This window comes from Mustela erminea, chromosome 6 (genome assembly GCF_009829155.1).
Source record: "Mustela erminea isolate mMusErm1 chromosome 6, mMusErm1.Pri, whole genome shotgun sequence".
In the NCBI taxonomy this organism is placed as follows: domain Eukaryota; kingdom Metazoa; phylum Chordata; class Mammalia; order Carnivora; family Mustelidae; genus Mustela; species Mustela erminea.
The window spans coordinates 138,486,598-138,503,070 of NC_045619.1; the positions used below are offsets into that span (position 1 = coordinate 138,486,598).

Here is a 16,473-nt window from a genome sequence, read left to right on the forward strand (position 1 = left end):
GTATATTCCAAGCCTTTGCCAATCAAATACCGTAATTAGCGATGTTACCCAGAAATAGCATCTGGGCCATAACATCTGTGCTCATGATGTAACTTACACTCTGAAGTGAATAATTTAATTGCTTGATCAAGAAATTCAATGTGGGATTTAAATATCACCATTCATTCCTATATTTCTGCACTGACGTTGTTGCATATATGTATAAAACAATGTAAACTAAAGAAAAACAATGCTTTGACATTATTTATGGAGACTAAATCTGCAAACACCTTATATAATACTCTACGGCCCAAAGCTTGAAAATGCAGGGGAAAGTATCTTTTTGGTCATAAAGAATCTCCTCCGGAATCCCGTAATGACATATGACACGGCTTCTTAGCTGAGAACATGCTCATGGTGGAAGAGTGAGCTCCTAGGGGTTCTCAATTGCTCCAGAAAGAAAAGGCAGCGTACCACGTAAGTGCTGACGGTCTCCGTGACCACACTTCGGACCGGCGCTTTGGATGTTCCGGCTCCCGAGATGGCTGGGGACGGGGCTGGCATCAGAGCGGGGGCCACGGTGGACTGCGTGAGGAGCGGTGAAGGCACCGGCGCGGGGGCGACATGCATGGGGACAGGGGCGGGGGCTGCGGCGGGTGGTGGGGTCTTGGGTCGACTCAGCGAAGGGGCCGGCTTAGCTTCAGGGGCTGGGACCACTTTGCTGATGACGCTGTTGATGAGAGAGAGAGAGGAGAAATCACAATGGGCTAGTGGAACCAAACCAGGCGTTTAGAACATTATCACAAGTAACTTTCTTCTTTGAGGAGCAAAAACATTCTTCCGCATGAGTGTACGGGGACAGCTATTGAGCTGGGGTGCAAGGTGCCCCCCATTCCCCTCTCAACTTGGTCAGAGTCAGGTTTGCAGGGAAGGGTTAATAGCAGGAGTGAGGGGCGCGACCCTGGGAGGGCTCCCTTCCTGCCCTTTCTGGCTGGCAGGTCTCTGTGTATCCCCAGATACTAGACTTGCGCGCTTGTGGACTCAGCACAAACCCTAGATCTGGCACAGGCTAGCCCCGTGAGCCCGGGGGAAGTCATTTCAAAATACTATGCCTGAGCATCTGTACCAAGGTGGGTACCATCCTGGGCACTTGGCATATATCCCCTCAACCAGTCCTCCCAACAACTTCGAAGATGTTACCGCGATCCTGTTTCACAGACAAGGGAACAGGATTAGAGAAAGGAATGGGGGTACGTGGGTAGCAGCCTTTGAATCAAAGTCTGTTCGATTCCAAATTCTTTCTTCATTTTTTAAAAAAGATCCCTTATTTGAAAGAAGAAAAGTTACATATTAATTTCAAGCAGAGAGATGACAGCATCACAGAGAGCTTAGAAAAGAGATATACACAGACGTGTGCCTTCGCCACCTTGGCTTCTGATATCCCTTCCTGCCCTGCAAGGAACCAATGTCCTCAAGCCGGCAAGGATGCTTTTTTGTAGATACCCGCAAACAATATGTACTGTACCACTGTTTTTTGTTTTCCAACTATATAAATAGAATATTGTACTATATTTATTCTTTGCAACTAGCTTTTCCTAGTTTTTTTAAATTGAGATACAGTTGACATATAACCTTGTGTAAGTTTGAGGTGTGCACTGTGCTAGTTTGATACATTTGATACAAATTGCGGTGATTATAGTATTGTAATAATGTGATTCTTATAGTAGGTTCAGCAAATGCCTTTATCAGGTCACCTCATTACTTCTTTTCTGTATTGTGAACACTTAAGATCTAGCTTCTTTGCAACTTGGAAGTTTATAATGCAGTAGTGTTGACTATAATCTCTATGTTCTGCATTAGAGCTCCAGAATTTACTTATTTACCTACCAGCGGCCCACTTAGTTTTATGTGTCTTGATTTATCCCTGTTGAAGCATACAGATCTGTATCATTAACCATTATTGTTATACAGTATTCGTGGTATGAATAAGTCAAAAGCTTTGTGCCTACTGCCCTGCTGAGGGTAAAACAGACTATCTTATAAATGTAACACCCTGACTGGAAACATGTTCAAGAATTTCCCCACGCTATACAGTCCCACAAATTAAGCTGCTGGGTCCCAGGACGTGCACGCTCTCATCTTTACCAGGAATCCCAAGCTGGTCCCCTATACTGACTGACCAACCAACCTCCTCTTTCTACTATCCCACACTCAACATTCCAAGCCCTGCTTTGCTGATCAACAAAGTACAATACAGACAACTGCCTCTGAGGGTTAGAGTGAGAGCCTGGACAGAGAGAAACATGCCCCCAACCATCCAGTGTGAAGTGTGAACAGCAGCACTGTGCTGACGGCGGTCGCTCGGGACGATCGCTGCCGTCACCACTGCCAGCCTGTAAGTGTCTATCTTCTCAAAGTCTCTGTTTGGAAAGTACCTCCACTAAAAAGCATTGATTCTTCACTACTCTTTTTTTTTTTTTTTTTAAAGATTTTATTTATTTATTTGACAGACAGAGATGACAAGTAGGCAGAGAGGCAGGCAGAGAGAGAGAGGAGGAAGCAGGCTCCCTGCTGAGCAGAGAGCCCGATGTGGGACTCGATCCCAGGACCCTGAGATCATGACCTGAGCCGAAGGCAGAGGCTTTAACCCACTGAGCCACCCAGGCGCCCCGATTCTTCACTACTCTTATTAGTTTTTTTTTTTTTAAATGAATGACTAGATATTTTAGACTGATGTCAATTTTATTTTATTATTATTTTTAAGATCTTATTTATTTGAGAGAGAGCGCGCGCACAAGCAGGGGGAGCAGCAGGTAGAGGGAGAAGGAGACGCAGACTCCTGCTGAGCAGGGAGCCTGATGCGGGGCCTGATCCTAGACCCTGAGATCGTGACCTGAGCCAAAGGGAGATGGTTGACTGACTGAGCCACCCAGGCACCCCTCGTTAGAAGTTTATAAAACATTAAATTATTTTAAAAATTCTATGATGTAAGCAAATAATTAATGCCCGTCTAATTGCTTTCCATTTGTCTCATGCAAGTGTGACCGCCCTCTTAACTTGAATGCAGACAAAGACCGAGAACATTTAAGAGAGGCTGTTTGTGCAGAAGACACTCAGTATTGCTTGGTACAACCAACAGTGAGTAGTTACTGAACACTTACTAAGTACCCAACTGTTCTCAGCACTGGAGAGCCAATGCGTGACAGGCACCGTGCGAAACACTTACTTGCCTTACTCACTCGATCCTTACAACAACCAAATGCGGTTAAAAACTGACTGTCGGGGCACCTGGGTGGCCCAGCAGGTTAAGCCTCTGCTTTTGGCTCAGGTCATGATCTCAGGGTCCTGGGATTAAGCGTGACATTGGGCTCCGCTCAGCAAGGAGCCTGCTTCCCCCTCTCCCTCTGCCTCCCTGTCTGCCTACTTGTGATCTCTCTCTGTCAAATAAATAAATAAAATCTTTAAAACAACAACAACAACAACAACAACAACAACTCTGACTGTTGTCCTTTCATGAACCAAGGCCCACAGAGATCACAAAGCCTGTACAAACTCATAGACTACCGTGAGGCGGAGCCACGATTTAAACCCCGGCAGTCTGATTTCAGAACCTGTGATCCTAACAACATACTATGCCTTCTCTCTCACTGCTTACTGAGTGCGTTTCGCCTTACACATAAGGTGGGAGTTCAAAGACCTCACTCTGGGCATATTTATATCCACAGAGCAAGCACTCCTTATTTTTATGGCTAGACTAAAATGTTACACACTATTTTTGGAGGCAGTTTCCCATAATGGTTTGAAATACAGGTGCTGGAACCAAAACTAAAGGCAAAGTAAGAACCCAGAGAGGTAAGCAGAACACAGATGTTTCTCCCCGAGGGCGTATGTGCATACTGCAATTCTGATCTTTGGTTTTGATAAAGAGGACAGGTTTCAAAGCCCAGGACTGCCAAAGTGGAAAGTCTAACAGAACTCCCATCTCACATTAAAAACTCCCAGCGGGCTACAATGATTAAGTAAGAATGAATCAGAGCCTTGTGGATTCTTAGCTCTGCTGGTCTGGGACACTATATTTAAAGCGGACATGCAATGTGCCTTGGTACCCAGCACTAAACACTGAGAGGAAGTAACTTAAAATCTAGGCCTTATATTATTATTATTTTTAAAGATTTTATTTATTTATTTGACAGAGAGAGAGAGCGAGAGCACAAGTAGGGGGAGCAGCAGATGGAGGGAGAGGGAGAAGCAGGCTCCCTGCCGAGTAGGGAGCCTGATGAGGGGCTTGGTCCCAGTACGCTGGGATCATGACCTGAGCTGAAGGCAGCAGTTTAACCAACTGCGTCACCCAGGTACCCCTAGGCTTTATATTATTGATGCAGACAGTTACTAAGAAAAAAAAAAAAGGAGCACATAATCAAAGGAAACCAAACATAAGAGATAGCATCAGGGACAACTAGAAGATAACAGACAGAATAAAGGGACCCCAAAAGACTACAGAGACTAGAATTATCAAACATACAGCAACTCTGCCTACAACATTAAAAAAAAATAAAAGGTGAAGCATGACATTACGTGCAGGTAATAGAAAGTTATAAAGAGTGATCTAGCAGATTTGAAAAGAAATGAACTGACCTAGAAATGAAAAATATAGTAACAAATTTACTCTCAGCGGAATGAGAGAACTAAAAACTCAATAAGCAGACGGAAGAAATGATCTAGAATATAAGTTGGAGGGGCAAGGAGAGAATACAATCAATTATGACATGTTTAGTAATTAGTACACATTTAATCGTAATACTAGAGAAACAACAGGGCAGACTCAAAATTGTAACAAGAGTATCTGAGGATTTTTATGGACCTGATGGCAGATACCAATCCACAGACTTAAGCAGGCCAACAAGTCCCAGGCAAGATTAAGAAAGAGAGATCTGCACCTAGACACATCAGAGTGAAACTACAAAACATCATTAAGAGTAAAGTCTGAAAAGCAGTGAGAGTGGAAAAAGAACATTACTTTCAAAGAAACAGATGGCGGCTGACTTCTCCACAGCAACAATGAAACTGGAAGACCGTGGAATAACATCTTCAGTGTGTTAAGGAAAAAATGAATTTGTCTTTGAAAACATCTCTCATAGGGTGCCTGGGTGGCTCAATGGGTTAAAGCCTCTGCCTTCGGCTCAGGTCATGGTCCCAGGGTCCTGGGATTGAGCCCCACATCAGGCTCTCTGCTCAGCAGGGAGCCTGCTTCCTCCTCTCTCTCTCTACCTGCCTCTCTGCCTACTTGTGATCTCTGTCTGTCAAATAAATACATAAAATCTTAAAAAAAAAAATCTCTCAGGAATAAGATGAAATAAAGACATTTTCAGGCAAGCAAAATCTAAGGACTTGCCAACAGTGGGTCTTTACTAAAGGAAATTCTAAACTAGAGATTCTCCAATGTTTTGGTCTTAGGGACCGCTTTACATTCTTAAAAATGACTGAAAACCTCAAAGAACTTGTACTTATGCGCACTGTATCTGTCAATATTTGCCATATTAAAAATCAAAACTGAGAATTTTTAAAAAATTAGTGATTCATTCATTTATTTAAGATTTTATTTTTTATTTGACAGACAGAGATCACAAGTAGGCAGAGAGGCAAGCAGTAAGAGAGGGGGAAGCAGGCTCCCCGCCAAGCAGAGAGCCCGATGTGGGGCTTGATCCCAGGACCCTGGGATCATGACCTGAGCCAAAGGCAGAGGCTTAACCCACTGAGCCACCCAGGCGCCCCTTAGTAATTCATTTAAAAGAAAGAATAACAAACCCATTACATGTTAACAGAACATCTTTTACAAAAACAATTTGGGAGAAGACTAACACTAGGCTTTATACTTTTGCAAATCTCCTGAATGTATGCATACGTAACTTCAGAGGGGAGGAGTGTGTTAATGGCCTTTACAGATAATTGTGTAAATTCTTCAATACCGCACCAAAAAGCAGTGAGTGATAGTTTCTTAAGTTAGTTGCTATGTACACTCTGAAACTGTATCGCTAATAAGCTTTCCACATTGTGTTACATTAAAATTCACTGAACAGCTAGTGCTCTGAATAGTTCTTTTAGCCACACAGGGTTTTATAACATCATGCACTGGTTTGTAATACTGGTTCAGACTTACGCAGATCTTCCAAATATTTACACATTTCATTGCACAATATTAAAATCTCACACTTGGTGTTACCATCACCTCATCAAAAATGTCCTGGAGTACCGAGGAGCTGTCAACTTGGAATATGTTTTCCAAGACTCTAATTTTTACTTAGAAGTTGCCATTTTGCCCCGGCCTGCCTGCCTGCCATGGCCGACAAGGAAGCAGCCTTTGATGACGCAGCAGAAGAACGTGTGATCAACGAAGAGTACAAAATAGGGAAAAAGAACACCCCTTTTCTTTACAATTTGGTGATGACCCATGCCCTTGGAGTGGCCTAGCCTAACTGCGCAGTGGCTTCCAGATGTAACCAGACCAGAAGGGAAAGACTTCAGCATTCATCGACTTGTCCTGGGAACACACACGTCCGATGAACAGAACCATCTTGTGATAGCCAGTGTGCAGCTCCCTAACGATGATGCTCAGTTTGATGCTTCACACTACGACAGTGAGAAAGGAGAATTTGGAGGTTTTGGCTCAGTTAGTGGAAAAATTGAAATAGAAATCAAGATCAACCATGAAGGAGAAGTAAACAGGGCACGTTATATGCCCCAGAATCCTTGCATCATTGTGACAAAGACTCCATCCAGTGATGTTCTTGTTTTTGACTATACAAAACATCCTTTTCCAAACCAGACCTTCTGGAGAGTGCAATCGATTCAGACTTGAGTCCGTGGACATCAGAAGGAAGGCTATGGACTTTCTTGGAACCCAAATCTCAGTGGGCACTTACTTAGTGCTTCAGAGGACCACACCATCTGCCTCTGGGACATCAGTGCTCTTCCAAAGGAGAAAAGCTGTGGATGCGAAGACCATCTTTACAGGGTATACAGCAGTAGTAGAAGATGCTCGCTGGCATCTGCTCCATGAGTCTCTGATTGGGTCAGCTGCTGATGATCAGAAACTTATGATCTGGGATACTCGTTCAAACAACACTTCCAAACCAAGCCACTCAGTTGATGCTCACACTGCTGACGTGAACTGCCTACCTTTCAGTCCTTACAGTGAGTTCATTCTGGCCACAGGATCAGCCGACAAGACTGCTGCCTTGTGGGATCTGAGAAATCTGAAACTGAAGTTGCATTCCTTTGAATCACATAAGGATGAAATATTCCAGGTTCAGTGGTCGCCTCACAATGAGACCATTTTGGCTTCCAGTGGTACTGATCACAGACTGAATGTTTGGGATTTAAGTAAATTGGAGAGGAACAGTCCCCGGAGATGCAGAAGATGGGCCACCAGAACTGTTGTTTATTCATGGTGGTCACACTGCCGAGATATCTGATTTCTCCTGGAATCCCAATGAACCTTGGGTGATTTGTTCTGTATCGGAAGACAGTATCATGCCAAGTGTGGCAAATGAACATTTACAATGATGAAGATCCTGAAGGAAGCGTGGATCCAGAAGGACAAGGGTCCTAGATATGTCTGCACTTCCTGTGCTTTTAGACTCCCCTTTCTTTCCCTCTCAACCCTGAGATTGATTCAACACTGGTTTTGAGACACAGACTTTGTTTGGCTATTCCTCTATGATAGGTACCGTCAACGATGTTACTAGCCCAAACAGAGGGTGTTTTCTAAATATTAACTGGGGGACTTGATTCAGTAAAGCCACAGACTTATATTTAAATATTCTTCAGGAATTTTCTAGTAACCAAGGTCTAAAGTAGACACAGAAAGGGGGAATATTGGGTGTGGTTATTTTTCTTCTTAGGCTATCTCCCCAAGTTTTACAGACTCCTTTTAAGTAAAGGCTAAAGTGAGGAAGGACAGAGCCAAGGGAGGTAGGTGTCTGAGGCATGAAGTATAAATACCACAAGATGTCGTTTTTATTCAGGAAATGGGGGAGATTCAAGTTTTCACACCGGATTTTCCAGGACGCACATTTCCCGATGTAGACCAGTCTCCTCTCGGTTTCTTCCGTTAAGTCAAAACTATGTGTTCCTCTTTCCCCATATATTTTTGCTTGTTAGTGTATTTCTTGAGCTGTTTTAATATTTCTTTCCTTTCTGTGAAATGTTTAAAAAAACTTGGGACCACCAAGTTGTGAAGATGTATGTTTTTACCTGACAGTCATACCACAGGTAGACTGTCCAGTTGAGTTGACAAGAGTGAATTGATAGCTTGTATTTGTTTTTAAAATTAAATTAATCCTGGATAAGAGGGTTTTTTTTTTTTTTTTTTTTTAAAGGAGTTAGTCCTTGACCACTAGTTTGGTACCATCTCTATTTTGGGTGACCTGTTTTACCAGCAGGCCTATTACTCTCCATGACTAACTGTGTAAGTGCTTATAATGGAATAAATTGCTTTTCTATGCTAAAAAAAAAAAAAAGTTGCCATTTTATCATTTATGACAAATATTCACAGGTATCTTCGTTGAAGCAACGGGTTTCCTTTGCTCATTTCTGAGGAAACGTTGGCCGAATATCCAAGTTGGAATAACCATCGTCCGTCATTTGCTCTTTCAAGTAAAAATGGCATCTTGAGAAAGGCTGCTGGTTGAGCTTGCGACTTAAGTAATCACATAAATGCTTTCTTTCCCTCAAGACAATGATCATAATTTAGCGTGGAGAAAGAGTGTGTTATTAGGGCTTCCTACTTCATTGCTATCCACTCTGACACGCAAACTACCAAAAAGCTGGATATTCTGAGGGCCTGTGCATCACCCCGAGCACCTCTTTTCTAGAAGAACTTCAGGAAAAAGAAGGGGATCCCACCAAGTCTGAGATGCAAGGAAGAGTGATAACATGCTGGTGTAGACACTGACTAAAGGAAACAATAATAATATATTATGGCATTATTTAAAAAACATAAAATACACGGAACCAATAATACATAAGCCAGCAGGGGATGAACAGAGCTAAAGCCCTTTAATGCACTTCTATTATCTGGAAGGAGGTCTAAAGGTATTAAATTTAAAATGCGGTAATTTCTAGATAACTATGTAAAGATTAGGAATAAGGTATATGTGTAACTTCTACACTAGCAGGAAGAAAAATGGAATGTTAAAACAAAATAACCAATCTGACAGAAGGAAAGGAAAAACCTAGAATAAGACAAATAGAAAATCCAAAATAAGGGGGATTTTAAAGATCAGTGATTATATCACATAAATGCTCTAAACAATTTACTTGTCAGCCTGGGTAAAGCAGTGAAACCGAACAGGATGCTATTTGTAAGAGGCACATGTGAAATCAGAGCAGGGGAAAGGCTGAGGGAACTGGCCAGCAAATGAGGCACGTGGATATAGGAAACGTGACAGCACACAAAACACACTGCAAGGCAAGAACTACCAGTGGTAATGAAGGTTTCCTCATAATGATAAAAGGTCCCAACGTGCCAGGAAGATACGACAATTTAAAACTGGACTGCACCTAGAAACGTATCCTTAAAACCTATAAAGCAAAACTGACAGAACTGTAAGAAACAGACAAATCCACAAATGTAATTGGGGATTTCAGGGTATCTATCTGGAACTGACAGAGCAGGAAGTAAAAAAACTAGTAAAGGGACACCTGGGTGGCTCTGTCAGTTAAGCATCTGCTTTTGGCTCAGGTCATGATCCCAGGGTTCGGGGATCAAGTCCCACACCAGGTCCTTGCTCAGCGGGGAGCCTGCTTCTCCCTCTGCCTGCTGCTCCCCCTGCTTGTGCCCTCTCGCTCTCTGACAAGTGAATACATAAAAATCTTTAAAATCAAAACAAAAGGAAAACAGTAAAGAGGAGCCCCTGGTTGGCTCAGTTGGTTAAGCATCTGCCTTCGGCTTGGGTCATGATCCTGGGGTCTTAGGATTGAGCCCCACATGGTTCTCCCTGCTTAGTGGGGAGTCTGCTCCTCCCTCTCCCTCTGCCCCTCCCCCGGACCCCCCCACCCCTCTGCCTCTCTCCTCACTCACTGTCTCTCTCAAATGAATAAAATCTAAAAACAAAATGAAACAAAAAACCCCAGTAACAATATATATAAGTTTTGAACAAAATAACAAAAATAACAAAACTGACCCAATCGACATTTTAAACTCTGTATTCAACAAATACAGATTCTTTATTCTTTTCAAAAACACTCCAAAAAAAAAAAACCCGAGCAAACAATTCCCATAAGGCCGAAGAGTAATTTGAATAGTCTGTGTGCACACATGCTTGTTACCCTGGCTATGCTAGGGGCTCCTCAAGGAAATGCAGGGTCTTTTTCTTTCTGTATCCCCAGCACCTAACCTGGTAACTGGCACTTGTAACCACCTCATAAATCTGAACATATTTAAATTTATTAAACAAAAGCTGGTCCTGCAGTAGTGATTTTCTAGAAATGATGCGTTCAGGGAATTTTCCTAGCCAACAAAAATTACAGGAAAAAACCCTGCAGAGTCACATGCACTACGATGTGGGAAGAAAGACGGACAAAGGACAGGACAGGAAAACGTGAGGTGTCAGTAAAGCCAGAGGGAGAAAATGCAGAGAAATACCAGACTGGGTAGCAGGGCGGGGGAGACCCAGGCACCTGTGGTTGTCGGTTCCACAGAGCCGACGGGCGGGAGGTGGGGGCGAACAGGAGGAAGACGGGAAGAGGCAGCAGCTTTGTGATCTGTGAGGACCAGAGGTGGAAATACACCCGGAAATCTAAGACATCAACGAGAGGAGGCGACTGGAGGGAAGGACATTTTCCGTCTCCTACCTTCTCACAGGAATGATGGGTGGGGACTTACAAAAGGACATGCAGAAAATTTGTTCCTCTGATTACCACTTTGTTTCAAAGTCACTATTAGCTATTCCAGTGGAAAAATGTTTGCTGGAGGTAACAGCTGAACCTATTACCTAAACTCCTCTTTGGGTATTCACGTGATCTAACATCTAACACGTGATCGTCTAACGTGATCTATGACAATGATCATACAAAACTGAGAGTTAGCTTTGTTTGAACTGTAAGATGGTGTAGTTAATTTGGAAAAAAAAAACTCAAATTACAGGGTGTATGTTAGATCATAAATTCTGAAGGGATTAAATATTTGGTAGAAGAAAACATAAAACCATTAAAATACCCTAACAGACAAGTAAACATATATTTTTAATCTTGGGCTAGAAGAGGATTTTCTAAGTATCTCCACAAACGTAGAAAAGGAAACGCTGATTTGATTGTGTAAAAAATCGTAAATATCATATGCAAAATACCATAAAATATCTTAAGCAAAGGCAAAAGACAAAACGGAGGAAAATTATTTGCAACGTACATGAAAGTTCAGTTCCTATGATATAAAGAGTTCTTTCAAATCAAAACCAGAAAGACAAACATTCTCCCTAAAACATGAGCAGAAGACGCAAGCAGGTGACAGTGAAAGAAACAAAAACTGCCAATAGGAAAAAAAAAAAGATCTACAACCAAAGAAATGAATATGAAAACAACAATAAAATACATTTTTGGATACAGATTAAAAAGATTTCAAGATGGGGGAGTGAGAGTGATGGTTGTACAGCCCTTCTAAATGGTTACCAAAACCTTAAAAATGTACTAGTCCGGACCAGCAACTCCATGTGTAGGAAGCGATCCTGAGGAAATAATCAGACAACTATGCAAAGATACGGGTAAAGAATATTATTCATAGCATTGTTTATCACTGCAAACAGTCCCCAATACTACAATGACTATAGTTTAAAATACTCCCAAATGGGGTGCCTGGGTGGCTCAGTGGGTTAAAGCCTCTGTCTTCGGCTCAGGTCATGATCTCAGGGTCCTGGGATTGAGCCCCACATCAGGCTCTCTGCTCAGTGGGGAGCCTGCTTCCCCCTCTCTCTGCCTGCCTCTCTACCTACTTGTGGTCTCTGTCTGTCAAATAAATAAATAAATAAATAATAAAATACCCCCAAATGGGGGATCAATTAAATAAATGAAGATAAACAAAATGGCACTGTTATCTGAAGAGGTCTCTCTCTCTCTCTCTCTCTCTCACACACACACACACACACACACACGATGTTTGCCCCCCGGAAACTTACAGAGAGTATGCGTAAGAAAACCCAATTTTTCTAAGGAAAAAAAAAGCAGTTAAGAATGCACGAGTGTGTATTTAGAAAGAAGTTCAAAACAATATCCACCAAAATGCCCTGAAACTGGCTCTGCATGTGGGGCTATAGGTGGTTCTTTCTTTTTTAATTTTTGAATTTTTAAAATTTCAATTCCGGTAGAGTTAACATGCAGTGTTATATTAGTTTCAGGTGTCTGATATAGTGGTAGGTGTTTGGTTTTTTTTCTTTTTTTCCTTCTTTTGGTTTATCTGTAAATATCACAAGTAACTTATGTAATAAAAAATTTAAGTTAAAAACACTTGCCACAATATATACATCCAAAATGATGCTGGGAATTGTGAGTGATGGTTTGAACTGCACATTTCTGATCTGTCCACTTTTCTGTACACATGCTAGAGTTTATTTAATAACCTTTTGGGAAAACATGATGGCTTGGCTAAAGCCTTCCAGCCAAATGCTGAGCACAGCCTGGTCACAGAAGTCCCAGGCTAAATTCAAAAGCCGCTCAAGTGAGTGCACTAAGCAGAGTATACCATCATCAACAGAGATCAACAAGAAAAGGGTCAAGGGAGGAGAACCCCATGAAGCTATGCTATTCTGGCACACAATTAAAATCATAAATTTGTACAGCTGGGAGATATTAAGATGGGTTCAGTGTCTCGGGTCTTTTCTTTTCAAAGGAAGACAATGTGGGTAGTTACTTTGTGTCCCAAGTATGTGTATATCTGTGTCCATCACCCACATTCAGCAGACATTTCCTGGGAGTAAGGTGGGTATATTTGTCTTTCAATTATCTGCAGTATAAAACAGTGTCTTAATATACATTCATCAGCTTTAATAAGTGTAAGGCCTAATGTTGCCTCGAGAATTCTTAAAAATAAATACTTTGCTTTTGAATATTTTTGTGGGTTTTAAAGACCTAAGACGAGGTCAATTTCCTCTTTTCCTTCCTTCCTGCCTACCTTCCTATCATCATACTCGAAGAGTTCCAAAGCCCCTGAGATTTCTATTTGCCAGCATGGATTTGGGTTCCTCACCTGGGAACTGACCCTCAGACCAAGAAATGATGATCACATCAACGTCAGATCAAGCACATCTCGAAGGTTTCGATCTAACTATTGTCTGGAGGTGCTTTTAAGTTGCTCTGAGCTCTACCGAACACATAATGAACATCGTCCACCTTGCTTGAGTCCAAGCCCTTCCAATTTCTTCCATTTCTCTTAGATTTCTCTCTTAACCTATATGGCCTGTGGACAGTGCCCCTGAGAATGGTTTAGTTTTAGCTGTACAGCCAGTGGGTGTAGAGACTGGCCATCATCACTTCATTGGGCAGGGCCATTCAAATTTTCTGAGTGGCAAAAGGAAAAACATTCAAGTGGGTACTCAGTGTTGATGAGACAAAACCTGTCCTAATGGTCTGTTTCCAAGAGATCAGACTGGTCACTAAAGTGACTTGTTTTTCCCGATTCCTCTGCATTTCATGAGAAAATACACAAAAGAGTCTGAAAAGTTATTTTTGATTTTAGCTGCTAGGTGACTTTTGTGGTAACCAGATACATAGCTTTAAGAACAATCCTTTCATTATCTCTTCAATTTTGCTCATTCCAGGGAAAATAAACAGTATACCATGATATAATTTCTCATCGCCTATGAGATAAGTTATCATCACCTAACCTAATTAAGATCACTGTAAAAATAACTCCAGATTCCTCCGGGCCTTCACTGCCAATCTCCACTGTTCCATGCTTCTGAACAGTGTTTTGCTTCTCTCTATTTTTCTCCCTCAAGTATCACCTTTTCCCCTACTTAACTGCACGGCAGTTTCTCCCCCAGCGCTTTCTGTTGACTAAGCAGTGTCGCTCAGAGTAACCAACACCACCCACAGCTGTGTCCCACAATGGCTCCATGCTGCTAACGTTACATCTTGGGGAGGATTGGATCAGAGTGCCCTAACTGCTATAAACACTGGCGTTATTCATAAAAATGTGTAGAAGGAGGGATTTTCCGTGGGATTTCTTTACCTGTTTCCCCACCACAAAACAGTGAAAGAAACAGAACGGGTCATGGGCTGCTTGGCCTGTAATGCAAACTCACAGCTTGACAAGTCAGTAAAGAGCCAATCCTCACCTCTCCAGCCACACTGAGCCTCCAAGGTTAGAGGCAAACACAGTTTGGAGAAGTCTGCCCAGGGGGGTTAATGATCCTTATTATTTAGCTATTGTGTGCAAACACTAGGAAGGCAGTAATCTGAATTATCAAAGCCCCCATAACTGGCTTCTAACCTGCATACAAAGTTCAGAAGTTCCCTTTCAGTGGTTCGCTTATTCACCCTAACAGCCTTTTTAAATGTAACAAAATAAAGCCAAAAATAAAATAAAGGTAAAAACTGCTGTAATCACCTCCAGGAATTTAATGTAAACTTTGGGATAGGCAGGTTCTTCACTGCTTGGAAGAAAAACCACTATGATTTAAAAAAAAAAAATGTTCCTTAAGCCACAACTTGCTTTTCCTCTTCAGCTCTGACATTTTAGTCAATCTCAGAAAACCACGTACCGTCCGAAATAACATACAAGACAAAGTCCCGTGTTGCGTTTTACACTAACTCCTCACAACACACACACAGAAAGCCTGCTGAGATTTCACTTTCGTGTTACTATAAAACTGCCTATTTGGGTCACAGTGGTTTTATAAAGCATCACAGTTTTGTTTTCTTCTCTTCATTCTGAAAGTCCTAGAAATACTCTACGAAGGGCACGTGAGCCACCCAGGCGTCAGTGACCCAGGATCACGTCCCTGGAGTCCCAGGATTGAGACCCGCCTCGGGCTTTTTGCTCCTCCTCCTTCTGCCCCTCCTCCTGGTCACACTCTCTCAAATAAATAAATAAAATTGAAAGAAAGAAAGAAAGAAAGAAAGAAAGGGAGAGAGAGGAAGAGAGGAAGGAAGGAAGGAAGGATGGAAGAGAGAAAGAAAGAAAGAAAATGAAATGCTATCTTGAAGAGTGCGAATCAGCCTCTGAGGGCCCCATGCCCCAGTCCTCCTGCCCTGTGTGTCCCCTGAATGGCCGGGCTGGCCGACTTGTAGGACTAACGGGGTTCTGTGAAAACAACGGTGGGCAGCATCCGCGCTGTGGGAGAAGACACTGAAGCTTCTGATTCGCTGTCTCTCGGATCACTTGCTCTGGGGAAGGCAGCTGCTACGCCGGGGGGACGCAGAAGCTGTCTTTGGACGAGACCCACGTGCCCGGCAATGGAAGCCTCCTGCCAACAGCCACGCACGTGAGCTCCCAGCCCCTGCTCCAGCCCTGGCGAGGCCTCCACTGCCGCCCCGCGCAGCAGCCGGACGCCAGACCGGAGTCAGAACCACCCAGACTCCTGGACCATAGGCAACTAGGAAGTAACAAACGTTTATTGCTTTAAGTTGCTAAGTTTTAGCGTCACTGGTTATGTGGAAGTAAGAAATATACCAAGTGTTTATCTCATGTAGGGTATATAAATAAATATTCAGAATTTAGGATAAATGATGTTTTAGAGTATCAATGCTTAAAATGCCAAATTGTAAGAGCGTCATCTCCATATTTCACATTTGATCAAAAGGAACAAATACCGAAAGACAATTATGAGAATCGGTTTTATGTTGATTCTTCACATCAATCATTATTCCTTGCTCTTCTTGATCCTCACAGCTCAACTTTTAGCATTCATATAATTAACACAACTGTAAATGCATTTAATTCCTCAAGCTCATGGCTTGCCGCTTGAATATTTACATCATCTCATAAAACGGATACTTTATCTTGTCATAGCCCAAGAACATATCAAGTAGGAAACATTTTATCTTTTAATTCAGGCATGACCTATTTGAAAAATGAAACAAATTGCATGAAGTAATTAGAGGAAAATATAGCCATTGTTGAATCTTCACTTCCAAAGGCGATACCCAAATGATTATACTTGTATTGTCGAATGCTCAAAATCTGTAAAATATCCTAAAAGGGTATTGATATCCAGATAAGTCATAAATAATGCATATTTTTTCATTTTTGTAAAAAGATACAGTAGAACAATATTTTTAAAAAAATGGAACAAAAGTGGTCACTATTTATAGGGAAAGGAATAGGAAGGGCAGGGCGAAAGACGTGACAGCAGGGTCTCTCTGGATAGGTCTTATCAGAGCTTCAACTTTGGAATGAAGTTACTTCTTCACATGTGCAGTAGACTGAATTTATGAAATTGCTTACAAGTTGAAAATAAATGGAAATAAAGGAATCCCCAAGTATAAAACCACACAGAAAAA

General features: G+C 42.1%; 1 protein-coding gene and 1 pseudogene across 1 annotated transcript in view; one reads left to right on the top strand and one right to left on the bottom strand.

The window, feature by feature from the left end:
* The window catches only part of TAF3 (TATA-box binding protein associated factor 3), a 174,651-nt gene that overhangs the window by 5,375 nt on the left and 152,803 nt on the right, over positions 1 to 16,473 (bottom strand). Inside the window, exon 5 of the mRNA XM_032349786.1 lies at positions 454 to 709. Coding sequence (XP_032205677.1) covers positions 454 to 709 — 256 coding nt within the window. The remainder of the gene's footprint in view (positions 1 to 453; positions 710 to 16,473) is intronic.
* Positions 6,302 to 7,624, top strand: LOC116594416 (annotated as a pseudogene).